We start from the raw sequence: 26477 nt of genomic DNA on the forward strand, positions 1-26477 counted from the left end.
ATTTTGCCAGTCCTTAATCTCCTGCCAGTCATCTAGATCATCTAAAAGTGCTGAGTCTGACCCCCCATCCAGAGAGTCTGAAATCAGAGCAGATCTTTGCAGCTGTAGCACATTTCTGCAGCCAGCTAATACGCCCAGAACAATCTGCAGGTTTCTGACAATGGCTTGTAAAATCTTTCATCTTGACATAAGCTGGCATATGCTGAGTGGCTCCGCATGTTTATCTTAAAGCAACAAAAGCAGAGCCAGAAATGTAAGGTAATCACTTCAAAGACCTCTATGCTCGACTCCAGTGTTAGATCCTGCTTCCTTTCTAATCAGCCGTTGACCGCGTGGGCATTATGTGCATCTGAAATTAGTTTATGAAATGTTGTTACAGTATGTTGTATGTATGCAAATTGGGCCTTTGCTACTGAGAAATGATGTGGAAGAAAAATATAATAAATATATAAACTTGTTTGGTTGCCACAGCAAGTTTGTTTTTACCAAAAAGCAAACTCTGTCATGCATCCATGGCAACCTGCTGAGCAGTCTACTCAGAGGAGATTTTGGATGCATGACAACCATGCATCCATGGCAACCTGAACCTGTGAGCCGCCATTTGAAGATGGAGCTGAAAGTAGCATCAGTCTGTCACCATGGTAACAGAAGAAGAGACCTCAAAAGTCCCTGGCCATTTGAATATTTGCAATTATTATTGACGGTTTGTCCTGAATGAGCTGAATCTTGTGATGTTTGAATGGTTTGAATCGGCCCATGCATTCTGAAGATATGCTGAGTCAAAAAACGTACAGAATAATAATAATAATAACAAGACACAAGACGAGTGAGGAGATGCACACAGGCTACACACATTTCTGTTACAAGCAGCGCTAACATGGATCTCTCAGTCCATGGCTTAACTGTAAGACTGTTCACACCACCTCCTTCAAGGATGGGAACAAAAAGGCGGATTGGAAAGAGTGATTCAAGAGGATCAGAGAGGGAGTCTAAAGATGAATGATTTGCAAATAGACACACACACAAAAGAAAAAAGAAACAGGACAAAGTAAAGCAAATAAGATACTGGTAAAATATTTAAAAAAATCAAGAACAAATTTAATTATTTAATTAGAATTGAAATGATAGAGAAGAAAAAAAACAGTAATTTGGAATAGAGAATGAGGAAGGAGATAAGACAAAGGGTGATGGGAAGGCAAAATGCGATACAATGTGTGACTGTAGTGGGTGGACCCAACTGCACTGCACAAAAAGTCTATGCAAATCCATATTCAAATTAAGCTCCGACACAGTACAAACACTTCAGGCTAAAACAAGCCTTACAGGGGAAACAAAACAAAGTATGCAAAGTTTGCCTTGCCAATCTGATTCTGTGAAACAGGAAATGAAGCAATTAAATGTAGGCTTATACACACACAGGTTACTAAAGCTCTTGACAACAGATTAAACAAGACACGGCTATTTCTAGGAAGACGAAAAATTACCGGAGGATTACATTTTGAGGTCCGCTTTCCCTTTCTCTGAGCATTCAGTATTAACAGATGATACACATCTGAACAGAAGAGGCCTGGGCGGCCCTTCTTGTTATGACGTTGGATTGTGTGCCAATGGCTAATCTATATGGGGGTGTCATGAAAATTAGCTTTGGTTTCATCTGTAACAACAGCTTCTTTTTTTTTTGTAAAGAACAGATAAAGCCTTCCCTGGAAACTCTGACAAACAGGAAACAATGCGCAGCTATCATGAAGGAAAGAACATATTGCAGACACCTGTTTTTCACTTGGGGTCATTATTTTTCCACTGAACATTAACTACATCCACTGCTTTACTGTAGTTACTGTAAATTAAATTACAATTTGCATGTTTGTATATTCATTAATCACTTAAAAACAACTGCTTTTTTAGTAGTAGCCTACTGCATTTCAGCCTGTGCATTTTTAGTTGCTAAAGAGGGCAAATTTGACTTGGAGCTAATAACAGACACTAATAAATTGACTTTAAGTTGTGACAAGTACAGAAACTTCATCAATATTGTGTCATATTTGGATCAGTGGATGAACAAACCATCTGCTCTGAGGTTCTCACTTGTGTGGTCTGCCGCCATTTTAGTCAAAGTAAATTCTGTGCAACTGCTCCAACATGACACATTTCAGAGATTTGGTGAAAGAGTTAGTGACGCTACTGCAAAATGGAATTAAATGGCTTTTTGCTTTCTCTGCAAGTTGCTGCCCACACATTTAGGGATGGCAGACAGGAAGACATTAACGCTACTGAGCTTCTATACATCCAAAATACGGCATTATGTGTTACTGTGGAGCTATGGTATTATAACAGTCAATTAGGCATAAGCTAGCAACATTAATTGTTGACATATGTTTCTAAGCAAGATGGAAGATGGAGCTGAAAGTAGCATCAGTCTGTCACCATGGTAACAGCAGAGGAGACCTCAAAAGTCCCCGGCCATTTGAAGACGGGGCTGAATTTCCAAATTCTGTATGCAAGTTTTGAAGACCAAGATGTTGGAAGTATTTTAAGCTTCGAATGGTTTCTCCATCTTGTAATTTGTAGGAGGAGTGGCATTTTGCAGAAGACATGGAAAATGTTTAATATCTTTAATATTATAATATTTGCAATTATTATTGACGGTTTGTCCTGAATGAGCTGAATCTTTTGATGTTTGAATGGTTTGAATCGGCCCATGCATTCTGAAGATATGCTGAGCCAAAAAATGTACAGAATAATAATATTAGTTTGTATAATAATTAAGTTTGGTTGCTGGGCAACCAAACTTAATTAAGATAAAAGTAAGGTAAAATTAAGGCAAAATTAAGATAAAATTAAAGTAAAATTAGGGTAAATTAAGATAAAATTAAAGTAAAATTAGGGTAAATTAAGATAAAATTAAAGTAAAATTAAGGTAAATTAAGATAAAATTAAGGTAAAATTAAGATACATTATGGTAAAATTAAGGTAAATAAGGTCAACAACACAAACACTCCCCCTCGCTGCTGAACTTTACAAAACGTACCATGAGTGTTGTGAGTGGGTTTACATCACAGACTAGTGTATTATTGTTTGTTAGCATGTGACTGTTGCATGCTGGTAAATGTCTGCTTCGTGTCCCCGCAGGTCGTATGGCTGTGTGTTTAAGGCTCATTATAAAGAAACGGGGGAGATCGTGGCCATCAAACAGGTTCCTGTGGAGTCTGATCTTCAGGAGATCATCAAGGAAATCTCCATCATGCAGCAGTGTAACAGGTACATCGTCGTCTATACGTCAGCAGGAATCATTCCAGCGAAGCGGCAGGGAGCTGCTGTTGTTCAAAGATTCATGTTTGGTTCTGAGGACTCCTGCACTACGGCTCAGAGAAGACGTGATGTGTTGTGACGGGACACAGGACAGTGTCTGTGTGTTAAGATGTCATTACTGTGTCTGTGTTCAGCCCACATGTGGTGCGGTACTACGGCAGCTACTTCAAAAACAGTGACCTGTGGATCGTCATGGAGTACTGCGGAGCCGGGTCGGTGTCTGATATCATCCGAATACGCAACAAGACGGTAAGGCGATACTCAGAGTCTCGGACTCACACACAGACCGAGGAGGTCACGCTGCACCTCTCTGAGCGTTGTGTGAATGAGACGCCGGGGTTTGGAGACAGGTCTGTTGTTTCGCTGAGCACCGGAGGTCTGTCTGACTGTGTCCTCGTGTGCTTCTGCAGCTCACAGAGGAGGAGATCGCCACCATCGTGCAGTCCACCCTGAAGGGTCTGGAGTATCTTCACTTCATGAGGAAGATCCACCGAGACATCAAAGCAGGCAACATCCTGCTGAACACAGAGGGCCAGGCCAAACTGGCCGACTTTGGAGTGGCCGGACAGCTCACGGTCAGCAAATGTCTTTATATTTATTTTACAAAATGGACTCAGGTCTTCTCACTCAGCATGAAAATGGCAGCTGCACATGCTTCAAACATGAACTGTTTACATGTTCACAGCCTCTGCTAACCCTCTGTCTGTCCCGTCTTCTCCTCAGGACACCATGGCGAAGCGGAACACCGTCATCGGCACGCCGTTCTGGATGGCTCCGGAGGTCATACAGGAGATCGGCTATAACTGTGTGGCCGACATCTGGTCTCTGGGAATCACAGCGATAGAGATGGCCGAGGGCAAGCCGCCCTACGCAGACATACACCCGATGAGGGTGAGGAGCGGCGTCCCTTTGATTTTTCTTCTCGTTGGTCTTCCTGCACGTTTTGAACCGAGTTTCTCTTCCAGGCCATCTTCATGATTCCCACCAACCCTCCTCCAACGTTTCGAAACCCGGACCTGTGGTCTCCGGCCTTTCAGGACTTCGTCAGTCAGTGTTTGGTGAAAAACCCAGAAAACAGGGCGACAGCGACTCAGCTGTTGCAGGTAAGCCTGTAAGCTGCAAGAGGAGAGTGAGGGTTTTTTTTTTTTTTTACGTATGCAGCCTTTAAACGAGTCTCTGATATGACGTACATGGAATGTTTGTCACGTTTCTTCAGCATCCGTTCATCAAGGCAGCAAAGCCCAACTCCATCCTGAGAGCCCTGATCACGGACGCCATGGAGATCAAACTGAAGAGGCAGGAGGAGGCGGAGCAGCGGGAGCAGGACGCAGACGATGATGAGAATTCGGTACAGATTTATGATGAAATCCTTCTTTAAAACAAGTGATTCAGATGTTTCTGCTGCCTGAACAACTGCGTACAGAATAACACCAGCTTCTTTAATATATCTACTTCACTGTGTGTGTGTGTGTTTAAGGACGAGGACGACGTGGACCACGGGACGATGGTGCGTGCAGGAACAGGCGACTCCGGAACCATCCGGGCTGCCGGGTCTTTAGCAGGTTCGCTCGGCGGGACGGCAGGTACGATGATCGAACACGAGGACATGGGAACCATGCAGTCACAGCTGGGCACCATGGTCATCAACTCTGACGATGAAGATGAGGAAGAAGCTGGCACTATGAAAAGTAAGTTCCAAGACATACGACATGTGATCAGGCCTCATGTTTCTGCATGAGTCTGAAAAAAGAGACCACCTGACCTGCTGTGATGGAGCCTCACAGGTGCAGCTGTAGAGTTTATTTTCTCCACTAGAGGGCGCAGGGTGACCATCAGCTGACTCACCTGTGAACTGAAGGATCGCCTGTTGATCCTGAAAGTTCATTTCCTGTGATGGAAGATGAATCAGTACCCACTGTGAACAGAGCTCTTTAATGTCTTAACTGTCTGTTTGGTGACAGTTTAATATCAGAATATTAACTGTGAAGTTTCACCTTCACCGTCTCAGATGTGAGTCCCTGAGTCCCTTTCACACATCAGTGCCCTCTGGACATCGTCTGTGTTTCGGTTGTCATCTTGTAAGTTTGTACTTTATCACAGTTTGCTAAAAATATGATGCTCTCATCAGGATGTCTGCTGTAAAAGTGAGTGAACGAAAGAGAGGAAAGCCTCCATACCAGCAGGGGGCAGTGCTCTGTAACCCTCATTCAAAAAGGGAAAAACAGGAAGAGCTGGACTGCAGGTCTACACACTGTAAACAAACCGTTACACAGCTGCTCGCTGTGTGCAGGGAGACCTGAGTATCAGCTGTAACGATACATTGGGGTGTATGGAGAGTGATGTTTGAGCCGAGTCTGTGTGCAGTGTGGGAGGTGGAGCGTTGGATGGTGGTGCTTCAATAAGAGTTGGACTCTTATTCATCAGTGCTGGCAGTCTGTGGGTGTGTTTTATCTGTTTGTTTTTATATGCAAGAAATTAACCCCGATGAGACGCTGCAGCACGATGACTGTGTGTGTGTGTGTGTGTGTGTGTGTCTGCAGTAACACACACCCCTGAGTGTCTATAAACACCTCCAGTAAGCTTCCTAATGAAAACAAAGCCACTGTGGAAGTTATTGTCTTAAAACCTCCTCCTACACGGCTCCTAATGAGACCCGGGTGTGAGCCAGGGCGGGTGGTGGAGTGATGCCTCCGCCTCGCTCATCAGAGGTCTGCAGAGAGACGTCCGGGCTCCTGTGTGGAAAAAATAAAGAGGATATAGATGAAGGTTTTTTTTACACATGGAGCTTTGTTGTTGTTTGGACAGTTCTGTCACACACATAAAACGTCGGGTTCGTCCTCTAACCCCAGATTCTGAGGCCTTAGCGGCAGCCTCTTAACGGGCGGGTCCTATCAAAAATAGAACATCTTGTAAAAGTACTCAAGCGTTGTTATTCTGCTCGGTTCCATCATCAATTACAGCGACAATTTATACATCTCAATCACACACACACACACACACGGTGTCTCCTGTCTGATGTCCTTCTATTAAATTAGTATGGATCTCCACTGCCAGCAGTTTAAACTGCATCAACACAGGAACATTTAGACTTCATAATTACATTAGAACCAAAATCCTTCAAGTGTGTGTGTCTGTTGTGTGCTCCTGAGAGTTTGTGTTACTGTGAGTAGAGTTGTGTGTGTGTGTCAGACTAATGACCCTGGTCTGATGCTAAAGGGCCCTGAGGATGGAGATCAGGTATTGATTCTCTCTAATGGTTCTGAAAAATAAAAAGCCTTTTAATTCACGCTGATTAGCCGCCGGCCGGCGCTCAGTAGCATCGTACAGAGACCTGTCATCTCTGAGTCCTCTGCTGCTGCTCCTCCTGTCTTCAGTGGTGATGTTCCTGTAGTTAGCAGACTTAGCTTAGCGCGTGTCTGTCGTCCAGCCGTGGTGGCGTTCATCGTTAGCCTGTTAAATGTCTCACACCTTTTCTGATTGAAGCTCTTCAGCACAGCTGCAGTACTAACGGGCTACTGGAGGTGATGTTTATGCTAGTTCCTGGGTGCCTTACACCTGTTTAGAATGCTAGCTAATATTAGTGTATCAGCTACTTAATGTGAATCAGACCATCAGACTTCTTGGCGGCTGCTGTCGACTCGTCCTGCTGAGTGTTTTTTCGTCTCATTCGCCGCTCGGTGGTAGAGCTGTGACGTCACAGTGAGCTGCTGCTGTCGCTCCAAACGCCGCCTTCCTTTTGTCTTTTCATGTAAGGTGCTGCAGAACTGAGCAGGTCCAGTCAGGGACTCAGGAAGTCCACCTGATGATGTGACTTAGCTCCCTCCTGTGTTTACTGATCAAACGGCTGCTGTGAGGGGAAACAGAAAAGGCCGAGTGAAGTGTTCATGGAACGTCTGTCTCTGACTGTAAACCCTGTTTTAGATGACATCATTACCGCCAGTGTGACAGAAACAAAGATCTAAAGCAGAGGACACTGTGAACACTGCTCTCACCAGCGTGCTGGCCTCCACACGGGGTTGGCATAGCAACCGAAAAAGCACAGCAGCTCGGAGCTTGTAGGAATATGAAGCGCGGTGGGAGAAAGTCTTTGAGCAGTCAGATAATTGCTCGAGTTACCGAACAGCAGCAGATAGCAGAGCTGAATCCAAGAGGCCGTTTTTATGAGTCTGACCTTCTGTCATCTGATTACATGGAAGGAAAACTTCCATATTGGGAAAACTTGAGCGCGGTTCGGGGTGGACGGCGTCCTCTCTGACGGCTCTATCAGTGTGGAGGCACCTGGCAGGAGACACGAAGGACAAACAGCCATTAAATCCTGAATTTCATGCCTGAATGGAAACAAACCCACAGAGGGAGAGTGGGATCTTGTTGAGCATTAATCACCGTATCCAGCTAAGAACACATGCTGAGTGTAAACAGTCAGCTGATGTCTATCTGTTCCTGACAGAACCGACTTCATGATACGGGACTGTATGGACTGTGTGGGTTTAATGTGACATGTGGACCACGAGGAGGCAGAAAGTCGGTCCACACATGGACAGAGGAGATCCAGACTCCATGACCCCCAAAAGAAACAGGAAGAGACAGACGCAGCACAGACACAGAGTCGGTCACTGTGCTCCACCTTCAGTCATGTTTCTACTTTGTGGTCGTTCAGCAGGTTCAAAGACAAAGATCCGGTTCATCGGGGGGCCAACTTGGTCACATAAACATCAGCAGCACCTTTCACCTGTGCTCAGTCTGTCTACACCAGGTTAAACCTGCCATTCTACTTGTTACTTCTTCATTCATTGGGCCTGGTTTCATATTAAAGCTCTCATGAAGCAGCTGGTCTGACACCAGAGCTTCCTCTGTGCAGTGTGTGTGTGTGTCTGTGTGTGTCTGTGTGTGTCTGTGTGTCTGTCTGTGTGTGTGTGTCTGTCTGTGTGTGTGTCTGTCTGTGTGTGTGTGTGTGTGTGTGTGTGTGTGTGTGTGTCTGTCTGTCTGTGTGTCTGTGTGTCTGTCTGTGTGTGTGTCTGTCTGTGTGTGTGTGTGTGTGTCTGTCTGTCTGTCTGTCTGTCTGTGTGTGTGTCTGTGTGTGTGTCTGTCTGTCTGTGTGTCTGTCTGTGTGTGTGTGTGTGTGTGTCTGTGTGTCTGTCTGTGTCTGTGTGTGTCTGTCTGTCTGTGTGTGTGTCTGTGTGTCTGTGTGTGTCTGTCTGTCTGTCTGTGTGTGTGTCTGTCTGTGTGTCTGTCTGTCTGTGTGTGTGTGTGTGTCTGTGTGTCTGTCTGTGTCTGTGTGTGTCTGTGTGTGTGTGTCTGTGTGTGTGTGTGTGTCTGTGTGTGTGTGTGTGTCTGTCTGTGTGTGTGTCTGTCTGTCTGTCTGTGTGTCTGTGTGTGTGTCTGTGTGTCTGTGTGTGTCTGTCTGTGTGTGTGTCTGTCTGTGCGTGTGTGTCTGTGTGTGTGTGTGTGTCTGTCTGTGTGTGTGTCTGTCTGTGTGTCTGTCTGTCTGTGTGTGTGTCTGTGTGTGTGTGTGTGTGTCTGTGTCTGTGTGTGTGTCTGTGTGTGTCTGTGTGTGTGTGTGTGTGTGTGTGTCTGTCTGTGTGTGCGCACACAACACCACAGCAGTTTATTAAATCCATGACTCAGGGTTCAAAGCTCAGTCCCTGGACTGGACCTGGACTCAGTGTCCTCATGGTTCTGTCCATACACTAACACAGCTTTTCATTACCTCTTTATCTGTTGCAGCTTCTTCTTCCCTTTTCTTTCTATGGGGACATGTTGAGCAGTGTGAACCGCTCTGAGGCCTCTGACCTCAGCACCTGCTGTATAATGATAATGTTGCTTCAGTAATACAGCACATATTGATCCCTGCAGGGGAATCGTCTCCCCCCTGCTCTAAGCTGTCACTCTGATGTCCCCGAGCAGGGAGGACGCTCCCAGACGTGTGTGTTGTGGGTCTTTAGGTGCTGTGTCTGAAGGACGTCTGTGGTCGTGCTTCAGCACATATTCACATGTTTCAAATAAATCCTCACTGTGCCTCTCTGTAAACCTGCAGGTTTGACACCTCGTGGAGTGAACGTCTGTTTTCTGATCGTGTGTTTTTACAGGGAGAGACGAGACGATGCAGCCGGCCAAGCCGTCCTTCCTGGAGTACTTTGAGCAGAAGGAGAAGGAGGCAAACAGTCACAACGATGGAGGAGGGAGAGGAGAAAACAACGCAGACAACCGCAAAGTGCCTGCTGAGGCTGACCTGGAAGTGGTGAGTGAGACACTGTGCTGAAGGACTCAGACTCTGTGAGGGGTTCACACCGAGGCTCTGTGTGTTTCCAGAGCTGCTTCAGTTCATAAAAACTGAAACAATGGCCGAGTGTTTGGCGTCTGTGCAGCTCTACACTGAATCCAGACTGCTTTAATTCAAGGGTTTAGACAGAAGTTTGGCATTAACCCTTCAGGAGCTCCACACATTTTATCCACACACACATTTCTGGTGGCTCATATAACAACCACTGTCTGACCGTCAGGTGTGACCTGTTCCCTCGTTACTCCAGGATGAACCAGGCACATAAAAGTCCTGAAGGTGGTTCTGATCTGTTTAACACTAGGTGTTCACTGAAAACTGTCCCAAGTCCAGTCTGATCACAATTCCTTCATTTATCCCAGAGAGGACAAAATAAACCCACCAGGAAGAAGCAAAAGCACCGAGAGTGACCAACACAGCACATGACAGATGCTCTATAGATAGATCTATGCTCTATAGAGGGATCTGTGCTCTATAGATAGATCTGTGCTCTATAGAAGGATCTGTGCTCTATAGATAGATCTGTACTCTATAGATAGATCTGTGCTCTATAGAGGGATCTGTACTCTATAGATAGATCTGTGCTCTATAGAAGGATCTGTACTCTATAGAAGGATCTGTGCTCTACAGATAGATCTGTGCTCTATAGATAGATCTATCTATAGAGCATAGATCGATCTATCGAGTATAGATCTATGCTCTATAGATAGATCTGTGCTCTATAGATCTATCGATAGATCTGTGCTCTATAGATCTATCTATCGACAGATCTGTGCTCTATAGATCTATCTATCGACAGATCTGTGCTCTATAGATCTATCTATCGACAGATCTGTGCTCTATAGATCTATCGATAGATCTATGCTCTATAGACCATAGATCTGTGCTCTATAGATAGTTCTATGCTCTATTGATCTATGCTCTATAGATGGATCTATGCTTTATAGATTCAAATGAATAATGAGCTAAGATGTACACTGACACTTAGACGTGAGTTCCTCAGACAAAGGGGGAGAATCTTTAGTCACTGTTCCCTGTTTGTTACTGGTGCCGGACATGCTGCTGCTGCTGCTGCTGCTGCTGCTGCTGCTGCTGCTGCTGCTGCTGCTGCTGCTGCTGCTGCTGCTGCTCGTCGGCTGTTTGTTCCATAAATATGATATAATATGTGTGTATAAATGTTGTTAATTCCTGGATGGTTAATGACAAACTTGTGTCAAACGTATCAATTAAAGCAGAAAGGTTTGACTCAGTGTCAGAGGACAGAAACAAAAGAAAAAGGTGCTGAGCAGTGTTTTGGAGGAACTTTCATTTCTCTGAGTGCGTCTACATTTCGTCCTGATTTTCCTCCCGGTGGATGAAGATCAGAGGCTGTTTGTCTCTGTTTGTCTCTCAGAGACATTTAAGCAGAACAAATGGCTGCTGCTGGATTAAATATTAAACATGTGACCTTTAAATGCGAGGTGCTTTGACAGGAAGCTTCTTCCTCCGCTGCTGCTGCAGAGACATTAGAACCATAAATATTTAACCTCCACACACAGAGGCACGGATTTATGATGGATGTGATGAACAACAACAACAGAATCAGGATCAGTGCTGTTAATAACAGCTCATCATGTTTGTATGTGTCACATGAAGCTGCTGAGCTCTGTGGGATCTGAAGGAGTTACACCTCACTCCTGTTCTCCTATATGACGTCTTCCTGAGAGAAAAGTCACCGACTTTTTGAGCGACGTTAGCATGCTAACCAGAAGCAGCCGCAGCATGTGTGTCGGTGAGTCGGTCCTCACAGACCTCCAGCTTCACAGCAGAGGACAAAGACGCCATCTTGGACCTGGAGTCAGTGCAGTAGAGGTCGTGGAGAGGCGGAGCCATTCTGCCCAAACACACCTCCGTGTCACATGACGTCACTTCCTCCTTTTTTTTTTCTTTTTTTTTTAGACAATAACTAATAAAATACAAACATATCGGAACAATGAACACAGCTCGATGTGATCAGACGGTAGCTAACACCACCAAAATGAAAACAAGCTTCTGCTTCATTCGAGTCATAATATGTGGAGTTACAGCTTCATAGTGGATTTATTTTTGGCTGATAATTCATCCAGTTTATGTTTCAGTAATAAAGCATGAGAGGAAGAATCAGACGGCTCCAGCTGACGGCTCAGGGGGGGTTTATTGTCCCATTAGACTTGCAAATGTGAGGATGAAAAGCGAATTTCTTCTGCTTTCTTTAACACGGAGGCGGCTCGCTGACAGCTTCAGTGTTTAATTTTAGATTCGTCGGCTATTTTTATATATTTATTCTATCAGATGTTTTTTTAAGTCTTTATCTGGGACAGACTCACTCACACACCCAGGTTTAAGTCCATCATGAAGCACCTGCAGCTGCTCTGCGTCGTCTTCAGCTGTGACGATGCAGCTCAACATGTGGAGCGAGCGCCGGAAGCTGCATTATTCATGAGGAGCTGCATTCTGTCCCTTTTCTCTTCACATCTATTTTTATTCTTCACTTAAGGCTTTTCTTTCACCATCATCCCCCCTGCTGGCGCCTCTTCGTCCTCCTCCTCCTCCTCGGTGTTTCGAACACGCCCTGATAGAAGGTTAAATCACAGGATGCAGCTTCAGAGTATCAGTGAACCATCATCACCTGTTAGGATGTCTTAGAATGTCCTGACGTGGTCTTTAATGGGTTAAATGTCCCGTTGTTGGGTGTCTGATGATGAACACGTTGTATCGCAGCTAGCTCGGGGCGTCACTCGATGTTCGGACGAGACTTCAGATTCATTGTGTTGGATGAATAATAAATGAGTCGCGCACTCTAAGAATATTTCTAAAGTGTTTTAACATCAGCCTGATGATTGACCTCTGGGCTCATCATTGACTGATACCGGTGAATGAGGCTCGGTCTTACTGTGACCCTGCTGCGGTCCGGGTTGTAGGACCTTCCGTCCTCTGTTGATGGTTTTCCGTCCAGTGGACTAGGACGCCGGTGTTATTTTAGCTGCATCGATTGTGGGTAATAAATAGCCTGAGAGCGTAGTGCTGCTGGTAAACGCTGCGAGTTGGAAAGCCCCGGGGAGAAGCTCGAGCCGACAGCACATGTGACACGTCGATGAGCTCTGAAAGCGTCTGAAATAGATCCTCTGATCAGACGCCTCTGTGATCCGTGCTGTGAGAGGTATTTGAAGGCAGCAGTAAAGATTTTCTTAAGTGTCCATTTATTGATCCGGCTGATCAATAAATAGCAAAGACGCTAACCAGCTGCACATCCACTGATCAACAGGTCAGCATCTCACTTCAGAGTATCACAGGAGGCAGAGCTTGAAATTGTGGAATGTGCTGAAGGTTTCTCCACTTTATTCCTAAAATGTTTCATTTTCTTCTTTTTGTAAATATTATTATTTACCCTTAATCTGAAGCTGCTTCAGTGTTTGGATCAGAACTGGTCTGAGCTCACAGGTGAGGTTGAGATCCTGACGTTGGTGTGATGACGTGTTCCAGGTGAGCACGTGGTCGGTGGAGGAGCTGCGGCACCGGCTGGCCTCCCTGGACCCTCAGATGGAGCAGGAGATCGAGGAGATCCGTCAGCGCTACCACTCCAAGAGGCAGCCCATCCTCGACGCCATCGAGGCCAAAAGGCGGCGGCAGCAGAACTTCTAAAGGGGGGGCGGAGCCTGAAGAGGCGACCCAGCAGAGCGTCGGACTGCTGGCGTGTGGTTCTCCATCTCATCTGGAAGGTTTGGCTGACAGGAGGTCCAGCTCCTCTCTGCTGACTGTGAAGTGTTTCCTGTCTGAGCGTCACAAACGCCGAGCTGTATAGAAACGATGTTTGTAAAGACGACAGGGTTCAGGTTCATGTGCCGGAGGCTCCTTCAGGCTGAAGCTTTGTCCGCTTGTTTCGGTACCGCTTGATGTTTTCTCTGCTGGACTTGGAGCCTGTGTGTTCGTGATGTTTTCTGTGTTACATGCTGGAAGCTCTTTGTTCATCACGTTTTGTCTCTTTAAACAAAAGTTACCTGATGGTTTGTTTCGAATCTTCTGCTCACTGAAGAACATTGTTCTCATGTTTGGTTGCTTCAAGTTACTTTTCACAGCTGCAGGATGACGGAGGTTTTAACTCTTTAAATGATCAGCTGCAGGTCCGAGTGTTTTTATCTTCATGGATGTTTGTTCACAGGCCTCCGAGTGGACGAAGCGGAAATATTGATCTGTTAATCAGCACTGTTGGTTCATTATTTTGAACCTGTGAGACGAGTCAATAATTCTGATTATTATTATTATTACAAACAGAACTAATGTTCGATCGTTGCTACGGTAACTGTTTCAGACACATCATATGTGATAAAAGTCAAAAACATTGTTACACAGCTCGGAGGCGGCAGCGTCCGTCAGATCCAGACGTCTGAATTTAAATTAAAAACATGTGTCACAGGACGACCTGCAGTGTTTGCTCATGTTGTGACACTTTATCACAACCTATCAGAGGTTAACTGTTCGTACAGCAGCTCCACATGCAGGAGGAGGTTTGGTTGTTGATGGATTTCGATTAATTAACACATGAATATTGAAGCTAATCAGAGACGAGGACTAAAGGACAGATGTTTCTCCACCTCCTGAATCATCTGTGTGATGTTTTCTCATCCTGAAGTCATGTTGATGTGAAAGCAGCGAAATGTTTTAAAGGGAATTTTATGACTCGCTTCATGGTTACTTCCTGGACTTCTGACATTCCGCTCAGCGTCCGAGCTCGCTCCGAACAAACAGAGACTCTTCTATTTTTCTACACGGTGACGAGCCGCCGGACGAAAAACGAGCTTCTCAGGTTGATCAAACTCCTCAGGGCTGTAAAGTGCTGCTGAGAAACACACTGTGTGAGACACAAACACTCGCCTGTGAGTGTGTGTCTGTGTGTGTGAGGCCTCTTCAGCTGGATTCACCTCTGTAAGATAAACGAGCACATGTTCATGTTCTGTGTTACGAAAGGATTCCTCTGCCTTACCTGCTCTCTGTGGACGCACTGTTTGAGTTTTACTGTCTTTGTTCTGATGCTGGAAAAAGGGTTAATAATAATAATAATAATAATAATAATAATAATAATATAGAAACAATAATGTTGTGAAGTCGAGATCACTGAAAAGAACGGATCCTAACAGGAACCACTGTTTGTTTTATTTAACAGAGTTTGTCATTAAAATCTCAGATTGAACGACGACTGTTTGCTGCTTCATGTGATCACGTCAGGATCTGATCAGTTTACTTAGGCCCCGTTCACACTGGGGAAAAAAATGTGGCTTAAGCAGGATTTGGCCGCATCCTACTAGATCGAGAGGTGGATCTAGTAGGATTGGCTGGATTAGCGAATCTGGCTAGCCACATTATTAGCCATATTACGAGGCACCACCTAGTGGTTTGGAGGACAGCAAACACGCTGGATGAAGCCGGATTGAGTGCGGACACAAGTGTGTGCTAGCCAGATTTGAAAATAGGTCTGAACGCATCCAGCTTAAAGGCTGTCTGGGCTCAATCCTACTCTAGCTGGAATGACTTTCTCCAGTGTGAACGGGGCCTTAATCAATAACCAGCTACCTGCGGGGGGCGCTGAGCGGATCGTCGTTTGGTTATTTCTTTAATTTATTGCAGGGTTCCTGCACAGCACAGACATGTGACCTTAATCAATAATCCTGGTCTGGAAGTGTCACAGTGATATTGATCTTATATTGATCTTGTATACTGTCTAGTAACACACACAGACACACACACAACCTGAACCCACACGTAGCCACTGTGCGGCCTGTGCACAGTGAGTGTGTTCCACCTGAACACACTGATATAACTCCGCACACGCTGCTGTGTGTGTACCTGGAGGACTCCATTGACTGTTTACAACTATCACTCATTTGCTCGATGTGCACAGACACACACACGTGCACAGGTCGTCACTGCTCTGTGTGCACCAGAGAGGTACGTGCACGATGGCCGAAGTCACAGACCGCAGCTCGTCTTCAGGTGATGAGCGTCCATGTGATTGGAGGCGTGGCTTTGGGGTGAGCTCAGAGAAAAAGGGGCGTGGCTTTACTTTGAAATTTCAGAATCTCCCTCCCTCCCTTTAACATGTGCAGGACCCTGTTTCTACACTCATCGGTTCAGTTCTGTGTTTTTAGTTGGAGCTGCGGCTGTTTAGTTAAAATATTCAGACCATGACGGAAAACAAACAAATAAATAAAATGAAATAATCCCGTCAGGATCTGAGCTTCACTCTGTTTCTGCCTTACAGCTGGAGCCGGGGTTTGATGTGCCTGGTGTTTGGCTTGTGTATTTTATTTGTCTTTGTTTGCTTGTTTAATAAAGGAAACTATAAAAAAAGGTCATATTTTATGTCTGCTTTGAGTTCAGAGGTTTTTTTTTAATACTTAAAAACAATAAAATGTGAACATAATATAAAAAGTTTGAGGCGTTTGAAAACAAACTGTGTGAGGAGCTCAAACTCAGAGTGGAGGACACACACTGAGCGCGCTCCCTGCCCTCCAAGCTCATCAGATCACGAACACATCGCTCCTCTTCTCTTTCCTGCCAAAATAGCTGGAATGAATTTTTAATCAGGCGGCCGGGAATCTGATCTGTGTGTGTGTGTGTGTGGTTGCAGAAAATAAACAGTGCCCTTAAGAGTTTTTTTTATTATTTTAAGTTCAGGACATGATGTGGTGCTTATTTACAGTGAGTGCAGATTTGTTTGAGTCATAACTCAAATATTAATGTTTCAAACTGCCGAGAATCTTTAAACACTGACAGATCATTAGAACTGATCAGAAAGATGGACGAACACCCTGTGAGTCTCCAGCCGGCATCACATGAGCCCACCTGACAGCAGTTAATCCAAATATGGGCAAAGAGGCGGAGCTCAGGGGGGCAGTGAGCCATGTGATCAGCACCCGCCTGTCACTCAAAGCAGTCCACCCACAAAACTCTTCAAAGTCCTCCTGCACATTATGGAAGGTCACCGCGTGTCTGCACCACAAACACGAGCGCGCTCACACCTGAGACTTCATGTCTCCTGTGAAGTGTGATGCATGTGTGTGTGATGTGACCACTGACAGTAAAAACTATGGACAGAGCTTCCGTGACGTCACCCGTTTGTTTCTGAAGAGCCGTTCTGAGGCTCGGTGGGAGGTTCCGGGACGTTGATGACTGCCGCCATGTTGGCAGCGTCACGTCCGCCAAAAACTCCAACTATGGACAAAGAGGGGGGGGCACGAGCGGGGTTTAGGGGGGCGGGCGATCGTGGAAGCAGGAAACTCACGCTGTGATACGTCAACTGTCTGTCACTCAAGCGGCAACGCCCATAATTATGCGTAATTTTAAGTCAGAATACCATTGAAACGAGTGGGTTGTAGAAAAATTCACCTCCCGTACAACTGACACTAGAAGAGAACCTATCATCTGAGACCAGAGTGGTTTTTTGTACCAGGCTGTAAACATGTTTTTTTCTGCTGTGAAGTCATTTTAACATGGGGGTCTATGGGAAATGACTCGCTTTTGGAGCCAGCCCCCAGTGGTTGTGGCGTGAATTACAACTTTTGACACTTCCACATGGGCTTCAAGTCTGAGCCCCGAAGGCTGCCGCTTGGGTGAGACCCAGGTCTGCTGAAGGGGCGGGGCAGAGGTGGAGACCATGTGACACAGAAACAGGAAGTGACTGCTCAATTCAGCTGAAACGTGAGTGTTCAGTGTTTTTATGGTGTTTTATACTGATTAACTCATTAATGCTTGTGACTTATTTTTCTGCTGAGTGAACAAATAGTAAATAAAACCTTTTAAACCTTTTTTAATTTGTTAAATTAAATTTGTAGACATCAAAAAGGCTCAAATGATAGAAATAAGCCTGCTTCATGTTGGTTAGTGTCGGTGTTTCACTCACATTTCCCGGGTTTCCTCGGCAGAGACACCAGGCTTAAAATCTAAATAATGAGTTTGTTAAAATCTTTTTTTTCTCATAAAAGACTCTTCACGGTTTGTCAGGACATTCTTTATTCTGTTTTTGTCTGTGCATGCGTTCAGCTCTGCAGTCTTTGTTTTCGTGTTTAGTGTTTATTGGATTTAACGAAGCAGAACTCGCCCTGAAACTGCTCACATGCACAGCAGTTGTCGGCAGGCTGCTCTTCTTCCTTTCACTCCATCGTGGAAGACCAAAGATTCCAACATGGCCGCCCTGACTGCACAGTTGGAGCAGCGGTTTTTATCAGTTTCACATTTTGGATGACAGCAGGCGGCCACCGTCAGCACCATCACGGTTTACTTCATCTTCACAGCTGATGGAGCTCCTTCTTCCTCAGTATGGATGAGTAGGACGGATGCTCCACGTAGCTGTAGTTTATCACACCTCCTTCATCCTCATAGTCTATATCGTCCTCCTCGATATCGTCACTGTCCTCATCATCCAGACAGCGGCTGTCCCCGTCCGACCCGTCGTCCTCTTCGTCCTCCTCCACCTCGCTCTCACAGCTCATCTTCATCCTGCGGCGGTTGTTGTTCCTCACCGATGCTTCCAGCGCTTTCTGCCGGCGGTAGAAGTGGGAGAACTTGTTGAAGATGATGGTGATGGGCAGCGCCACCACCAGAGTGCCGCTCAGGATGCAGCCGCTGGCCGCCAGCTTCCCCGCCACCGTGACGGGCACCACGTCCCCGTAACCCACCGTGGTCATGCTGACCGTGCCCCACCACCAGCTGGCTGGGATGGTGTCCAGACCCACATCCTGGAAACAGACGCGTTCACATCTTAACACAGCATCGGGTCATAAACACACAGAAAATGTCACCGTGGAGAAAAAGGCGTCTCTACCTCTTCACACTCTGCAGTGTAGGCGATTCCAGAGAAGACGGACACTCCCACAGCCAGGTACAGCAGCAGGATGCCCACCTCACGGTAACTGTGCTGCAGACAGAGGGTGGAGGACGAGCGGGTTCAGCTCACAGGCCTGTTTAAAGCTGCAGACATCAACACAGCACCGACAAACAGCAGCGTCCTGGCTGCATCACTGTGGTATGGAGGCTGCACCGCACAGAGAATGCAGCCAGCAAGATCATCGGTGTCCCCCTGCTCCACACCCGCCTCACCCGAAGAGCAGTCAGAGGATACCTCACACCCCCACTTCAGCCTCCTGCCTTCAGGGAGACAGATCTGACGCCTTCAGGCTCCACAAGACTGTCACAGAGCTTCATCCACCAGGCTGTCAGGATGCTGAACTCAAGCTCTACCCCCCGCCCCCGGACCTTAACTCTGCTGGTTCATCTGTACGTTCTGTATACAGTAATTTGCCAAAAAATGTCTTTGAATGTTTACACAGTGAGGAGAGGACAGGAAGAGGAAGAGGAGGAAGAAGAGGAAGAAGAGAAGAAGCAGCAGGAGAAGAATAGATAATATTTGGGGACTTTGATCAAACTGTAATCCAGCCTCTCTCCTGGGACGCCAGAGAAGAAGAAATGAATTGTTTCTCTAAAAATAAAATGCAGGCTGCAGTTTGAAGGCTGATACCACACAGGGCTAAATATAAGAGCTGCATCTGTTTCGTTCAACAACAAAAGAAGTTCGATCAGGTGAATTTACAGGGTCACACGTTTACTGATGACACCACACGTCACCACAGATCAATACGCCTCGTCAAAATAATCCCATCTTCACATACCTTTGTTAAACTGACTGCTGCGCCGTTACCTGTTGGTGTGACTGATCAGCTCACCGACCACAGAAAGGTCAACACACCGAAACGTCACAAAACGACCACAGAAACTCAGCGGACGTGTTCAGAGGGTCTGAGACTCACCCGCAGCGTGGCCCCCAGCGAGCGCAGCCCCGTCGAGTGTCGTGCCAACTTCAGCACTCTGAAGATCCTCATCAACCGGAACACCTGAGAGAAGATTCAGTCACTTTAAACCTGGTACTCCATCCAGCAGGTGGCAGTACTGGGGCCACCTGCCCTGTGTGACCCTGCACTACAGGACAAAGAGGGTTCAGATGATGGGATAATGATAAAAGTGTTCAGCTGACATCCTGCACAGATAGGAATGTAACAGAGGTCTCACTCTGTCTTCAGGACTTATTGTAGGAAATGCTGCTTTTGGACGAGACTTTTCTTTCCACCTTTACTTCCTGTGTTCTGCTGCTCTTTGTGTTGCGTCTGCTGGCTGAATTTCTTTGTTTAGGCTGTGATTCTGACTTTAAACACTCAGCTCTGAGCCCTCAAAGCTGCTCAAGTTGGTTTTATTCTTCCTTGAATAACCGACCCTGAACGAAGTCGTTTTTAATCACATTTAGAGTTTTATAAAACGTATCGATAGAGACCAGAACAGCTTGTAGCAGGCTGTCAACATTTTTTATTCCTGTTGTAAGGTTGGACAATCTAACATGAAGGTCTGTGAAGATTGACTCACTTTGGAACCAGCCTCTAGTGGCCACTGGAGGAACTGCAGTTTCTGACGTTTGGCGTTAGTATGGCAGGACTGTGGGCAGTGATCCTGCTCAATATTGGACAAATTCTAAATATTTCTGTCAATAAATCACTTAAAAAAAAAAAAACAGATTAATATGATTGACTCGCCTGTATGAGCCGTCCCAGGTCGCCCAGTTCAGACTCGGAGCCGACGGTCATATCAAAGAGCAGAGTGATGTAGATGGGGACCACAGACACCATGTCGATGATGTTCAGCGGGTGATGGAAGAACTTCTTCCTGTTCGGCGCGAGCAGCAGCCGCGTCACAACCTCAAAGAGATCACAAACACACTCAGCGTTTCCATCAGCAGCACACACCGCAGCCGGATCTGCTGTCATCTCCTCACCTCAAAGGTGAACCAGCAGGTGCAGAAAACCTCCAGAGCCTGCATGGTCTGGTCCTCAATCAGCTTCCCATCAGAGTCGAATGTCTGAGGGGAGAGTGGAGAAGCAGCTGATCAGCCTGTCTGCCGCCTCGTTTGCTTTTCCTGAATCTGTTCAGACTTCTCACTCATAGGCTGTACAAAACTCGGCTTGAAGCTTCTGTGACGTCACCTACAGGTTTCTGAGGAGCTCTTTTGAGTCCCTGTGAAGGACCATTACCATGTTGGCAGTGTCATAGTCTGCCTAAACTCCAAATACTGGCAAGGAGTGGAGCTGCAGTAAATGTACAACATTTTAAGAGCAGCAGGTCTTTGAACGCGTGGCCTCCTGCCAGTGATTCCATTATGTGGTCATAACCTGAAGCCTGTACTTGTACCCACCTGGTACTCCGGGATGCTGTTGATACACATGGTGGCGATGGATGTGAGCACCACCCCGATGGAGACCAGGCTGAAGAGCTTGCTGGGGATGGAGTATCCCGGATTCTCCAGCGTCAGCCACAGACACTTCCTGACGTTCCCATAACGAACCTTCTGAAAGTGCAGCATGTCTCTGAGGAGGAGGAAGAGGAGTCAACAACAGGGCGGAGCACAGAGACGCTCATCACCCCTCACCCACCTGTTCAAGTCTGATATCTCGTCCACAGACGTGTCCACGCTGCTGACGTCGCTCTCGTCGTCCCAGCTGCGGTGCCGGCTGCTCTCCAGCTTGCGGTCATGGTAACGGTAACTACAGCAACTGTCCAGGAAGAACTCATTGATGCCCCAGTACTCGATCTCCTGACTGCGTGGGAAGCAGAAACCAAATCAAGTTAGCGTGTGCGCCACCAAACTCCACCCGAAACCTGCCCAAATAAACAGAATCATTCAGAGGAGCAGCTGCTGCTTGTGTCTTTATTTCAAGTCAGATCGCAGCAAGGCTTCACTTTCTGTGTCCTGTGAAGACACGAGACACACCTGAAGGAGAAGACGCACAGCTCCTCCATGATGTGCAGCTTGCCGGTCTGGTAGAAGTGGAGGACGTACGGAAACAGGCCAGGGTTCCTGTCAAAATAAAACTCCTTCTGCTGTACGTCGTAGTCATCGCACACCTGCAGGGGAACAGACCTCCAATCAGAGAGCCATCCATCCATCCATCACCTGTCACCTGTCAGTCATGTGACTCCAGCACACACCTGCAGGATGTCCTCCTCCGAATCACACGCCAGCAGTTTTCCCAGCCTGGTGTCCGGAAACTTCTTCAGCGTGCTGGAGCAGAGGCTCCTCTTCAGACCTCCCACGTTCACGTGGACGAGCCTCTCGTCGGAGTCCTGGGGGCCCCAGATGGGCGGACTCTGCTTCACCATGGTTATATCTGCCCCAAAAAGGAAAGATTAAAGTTTACCTGGTACACACAGGAGGGCCCGAGCTGAGAGGAGTCGGCCTTCAGCTGTGTCGATGCCTCTGCTGAATGTTCATCGTTTCTTTATTTAACATGGTTTTTTTTCAGTGAGTATTATCGACGTCCATGTGAGCTCTAACGTGCAGATTCAGTTACACGAGAGTCTGCTCATGAGTGAGAGTAACGCTGGACTGAAACCTGATCTCTGCTTTGTGCTACATAGCTCATTCAAACTGTCATATCAGACATGAAGCTGCAGGACGGAGTCGAGTTAAAATGTTACAGCAGGAATAAACACGTCTACAGCCTGCTGAGCGTGAGGTCTTCAAAATAACTCGTCTGTTTTATTTTTGGTAAACATTTCAAATAATTATGAGCCTGGCTGCTTTGAGTGACAGGCAGCTGCTGCTGTGACTCCCTGCCCGTCTCAGCTCCGCTCATGCGCCTGTATTTGGATTAACCAGGAGTTTAGGTGCAGCCAACATGGCGGCGGTTGGAGAGTCCCACATGGACAGTGTGACTGAATGTACTTCCATTTTATGGGTGAAACTGGGGGATAAGACTTCTCACAGGACCCGGATTAATCTAAACCAGCGTGGTTCAGCCACCCTCCTGTTCAGCCTGTGACCTCATAAATATCCTGGGAGTCCAGCCGCCGCTCTAAACCACCACCAGACTTAAACCTCCAGTAAAATGCAGAGACGTTGCCTTGGTGAACATCTGCAGCTTTAATTGGAGTGGTGATCAGTGTGAAACTTCCTGACTCACTGCCAGCATGCGACTCAGATCTCCTCCCATCGTTCTGCTTAGTCAGCAATCACTTAAACCCACATGGAGAGGTTCTGTCAGGCCGGAACCTCTCTGTTAATGCTGGAACATAATTTCTGTGATGTAAGCACTTTAATTCCATCTGCTCTGCTAAATGCACCTCTAAGACCAGGCGGCCAGACGCTAATTCGATGTACCGGACATTTTAATGTTAACTACACACCCTGCTGCCTCAGAGCCAAGCGGCTTTTACAGGAATCCAAGAAGACGTTTGAATGTTTGAGTTGTTTTTAAGTTCATCTCAGTGAAACTTCATTTATGAGATGAGCTTTAAAACACACACACACACACAGATGCAGCCAAACTGCCCACACACACTCATTTACTGTACTCCCCGCACACACACACCCACACACTGTACAAACAGCACAATGACACAGATGAAAGTTCACACACACACACACACAAGCCTATGTTTACTGTCTAAGATGTATTTATATAGTACAACTTTAATGACAGGAAGCTGTAACTCACTTCAAACATTAGGTTTAATATTGCTTAGCAACAAGGGAGGGTGATACCGGGCGGATCATTTATCTCTTCATGTATCTTCTTCTGCAACATGTCCTCATGTGGCTGCCGTGAAATCGTGTCAGTTGATCCTCTACAGGTTGCAGAAGGAGCAGCAATCATAACCTGAGATCCAAACCGTGATCCTCCTCCTAAAACATGCCGTGAATCAGATAAAGTGCAAGAGTAATACATCCAGAATGTGTTAGCGTCTCCTGTTCCCTCCATGTCTTAAACATCATGGTGCTGATGTAGTCATGTGGCCGTGCTGTAGCTGGTTTGTAGCGTAGCATTAGCTTTTAGCTCTTGCTGATCATATTTAGGCTTCACACATCATAAGGTGGTGATGATGCTGCTGAGCTACACCTGAGAGGATCATTAACTTTGATTTATTCTCTGAAATCATTCTCTAACAAGTGAAAACTTGTTACTGTTTTAGTGTTTTATCATCGTTATGATGTTGCTGGTCCAGATGTAGCGCTGCGCTCTGACAGCACTGAGTGGATCATCGCTCTGCGGCAGCATTGAGTGCCTCGCTGCAGGTAGAGTACGGCTGTAATGTAAAGTAATGAAGTTATCTGGTCTCTGATTGCAGAACGTAGGAAATGGCCCGAGGACTCACAGACAGGTGTTAAGCTAATGTGGATGTAATGCTGTTTTAAGCAGCTCCTGATTCTTTCATGCTGCTGTTTAATCGGGTTTGATCCGCTCGGCTCTCTGATTCGCAGTCACATGACCCGCCTGCTGTCGGTGTCGGCAGCATGTCTGCGTGCCCTTTGTCTCTTTGTGGGAACTTTGCAGTCAGTTTGCACTTTGCCTTTACTCGTCCCAGCTGACGTCATGGTGTAAATAACACACACCTTGTGAGGACATTCTGCATGCAGTCACTGCATGTTAAAGTATCCATGTGTTCCTTTCACACAGCTTTGCTGCATTAACTCACATTTGTAGCTGCTTGTGTGTTATTTCACACCAAAACAAAACATTGGTGACATATTGGCTGACGGGTCCCTCAGTGGTTGTGTTTGGGTTCATGTCGCCTCACACTGTTGCTATGAACACTGCTGTGTTTTGGTTCTATTGGTTAATTCAGGAGTTAGAAACAGGGTTAAAGGAAATGACAGTGCTGTGACGTACAAACACTAAAAATGTGTAGTGATATGAAGTAAGTCCTAAGGAGCTGGCGTGTTATTCATAAGTCATTTGGTGAGGTCAGGCTGGGTGTCATGGCGGCTGTGGTTGGGTAAAGCAGCAGTCTGTCGACGCTTGTTGATCGACGCTGTCTGCGGCTGTTTTTTTTTTTATATGAGGTTTTTAAACCTGGGTTCAGGAACAGGCCACGTCTCCGCCTACTCCATTTAACCCTCACAACCACTTCTCATGTCTTCTTTCTATCTCACCTTCTTTCTACACAGGAACACCAGGGGGCTAAGACCTCAGGCGGCAGAGACATACCCCCACCCAGAGCCTCGCCTCCTGGGTTCCACAGTTCAAGCACTCATCCTCAACTTCCCTACTCTCTCATCACTACGTTCATCCTCACCCCTGCAGTGAAAGTGCTTAACATAAAACATGACAGAGGAGAAAACAAAGATGTTTCCATGATGTGGCTGCATACTTGTGTGCGTGTGTGTGTGTGGGGGGGGGGGGGGGGCTTTGTGAGTCCTCTCAGGGATTTCAGACACATTTCAAATCTGCATGTATGTGTAGTGTTGAAGCTCGGGTGTGATTTATTGAACTCATTTTTAATATCCACAGATGCTGCATCGTAACTTCACCACATCCCACGGTCCCAGAGAAACGCTGAGTGCACCTCACAGACCAAACATCACGCCTCATAAAACCCACTTTCATTTAGTTCTCACCAAGAGAACAGGGAAACACATCGATACTTCCACACACAGGTCGGACAGTTCAGCCCACTGTCCTTACCTAAAAACCATGCATGCATGTATACAACACAAAGCAACGCTTTCTACCCAACAACCACCTCCTGTGTGGACTTTCACTGTATAACAATAAGTCTGCATGTGTCTCCTGTCCACCTGATGTCTCCAGAACAGCTGAAAAGCAGCTCTGTTGTGATTTCTGTCCTCATCGTCTTTGACATTTGGACAAGTAATCATCTGAAAACACTTAAACACAGCAGCTGCAGCACAAAGATCAACAGTCAAATGACGGAGCTCAAGGAACTGAGAATTATACATTCACATATTGTATCAATGGAGGAAATGGCTTCTGTTCTAAGAAAAGGGGAAACACGTTAAAAGTGTGTGTGTGTGTGTGTGTGTGTGGCTGCGCTCTCAGGGGAGCCACACACTGAAATAAAGTTGATGTATAATTCAGCACTGCGGCCTGAAATCACAACACAGGAGTGAAACCTGAACAACAACAAACTTCACGGACACGCAGCCCGTTTCTCACAGAGAGTGTGTTCATAGTAACACGAGCTTTACGCGTGGAAAAACAGAACCCAAGTGTTCCATACCTCTGAGTTGTGTCCCTCCTCACCGGTCAGCATCTTCCTCCTCCTCCTCCTCCTCAGCTGTCAGTCTCACCCCATCCTGAGAAGTTTGACTCCTCCACATGTAAAAACATCCAAACTGCCGTCAGAGAGAAACCACCGGGAGGAAGGAGGAGCAGAGGCACCGGCGCGCTCCGCAAGAATGCTCCGTCTGATCACTGTCCGCGCGTCCGCTCGCTCTCTCAGCCTTCGGCTGTTTCCGTCACGTTCCGGAAGGGATCTCCGAACGAGAAGGTGCGCCGCGCTCAGTGGCTAATTTAGAGTTTTTATTTGCATCCTCAGTTTGCTGTGCTCAACAACAACAACAACAACAACAACAACAACATGATCATAAGAGCAGCTCTCCTCTGCTGCCTCTCACCTGGTGTCATTTAATGAACCCACACTGTGTGATCACAGAACATTGTGCATTACCGGCTCATCACACTGCGGTAAAACATAAACTCTTCCTCTGACATTTGAAAAGGAAACAAGCTGTGAGGCAATGTTGATCTGATGAAATATTGATATGCTCTTCATACCATTTAAATGGTGTCTCCCACCCACACGAGGTTACATGGCACACAGAAATATTAAATGTACGCTACCGTTCAAAAGTTTGGGCTCACTTGGAAATGTCTTTTTTTTATTTTTTTTTTCAGTGAAGATAACTTTAAAGTAATCAGACTACTGTCTGGACATTGTACATAGAACTGGTAGTGTACATTTTCCAGATATTGTTCATCAGTGTAGCCTGTATGTTATTGCTGCGCAATATAATAATAATAATAATAATAATAAT

The 26477-nt window shown here is 46.3% G+C and overlaps 2 protein-coding genes across 2 annotated transcripts in view; one reads left to right on the forward strand and one right to left on the reverse strand.

The window, feature by feature from the left end:
• The window catches only part of LOC114450656 (serine/threonine-protein kinase 4-like), a 34090-nt gene extending 19298 nt beyond the window's left edge, over positions 1–14792 (forward strand). The window contains exons 3-11 of the mRNA XM_028428908.1: positions 3130–3258; positions 3444–3558; positions 3720–3884; positions 4033–4200; positions 4275–4412; positions 4526–4657; positions 4787–4997; positions 9396–9547; positions 13088–14792. Of these exons, the coding sequence (XP_028284709.1) occupies positions 3130–3258; positions 3444–3558; positions 3720–3884; positions 4033–4200; positions 4275–4412; positions 4526–4657; positions 4787–4997; positions 9396–9547; positions 13088–13246 (1369 nt within the window). The 3' untranslated portion in view covers positions 13247–14792. The remainder of the gene's footprint in view (positions 1–3129; positions 3259–3443; positions 3559–3719; positions 3885–4032; positions 4201–4274; positions 4413–4525; positions 4658–4786; positions 4998–9395; positions 9548–13087) is intronic.
• A 2967-nt stretch (positions 14793–17759) lies between these two features.
• On the reverse strand, positions 17760–25834 carry LOC114450864 (potassium voltage-gated channel subfamily S member 2). Its single transcript, XM_028429285.1, has 10 exons — positions 25661–25834; positions 21629–21807; positions 21411–21544; positions 21073–21237; positions 20835–21006; positions 20418–20501; positions 20179–20340; positions 19405–19488; positions 18423–18515; positions 17760–18336 (listed from the first exon to the last, which is right to left on the reverse strand). The coding sequence occupies exons 2-10, from the start codon at positions 21797–21799 to the stop codon at positions 17887–17889; spliced, it is 1515 nt and encodes a 504-aa protein (XP_028285086.1). The 5' UTR covers positions 21800–21807; positions 25661–25834; the 3' UTR covers positions 17760–17886.
• Positions 25835–26477: the final 643 nt, after the last annotated feature.

This window comes from Parambassis ranga, chromosome 18 (assembly GCF_900634625.1).
Source record: "Parambassis ranga chromosome 18, fParRan2.1, whole genome shotgun sequence".
Taxonomy (NCBI): domain Eukaryota; kingdom Metazoa; phylum Chordata; class Actinopteri; family Ambassidae; genus Parambassis; species Parambassis ranga.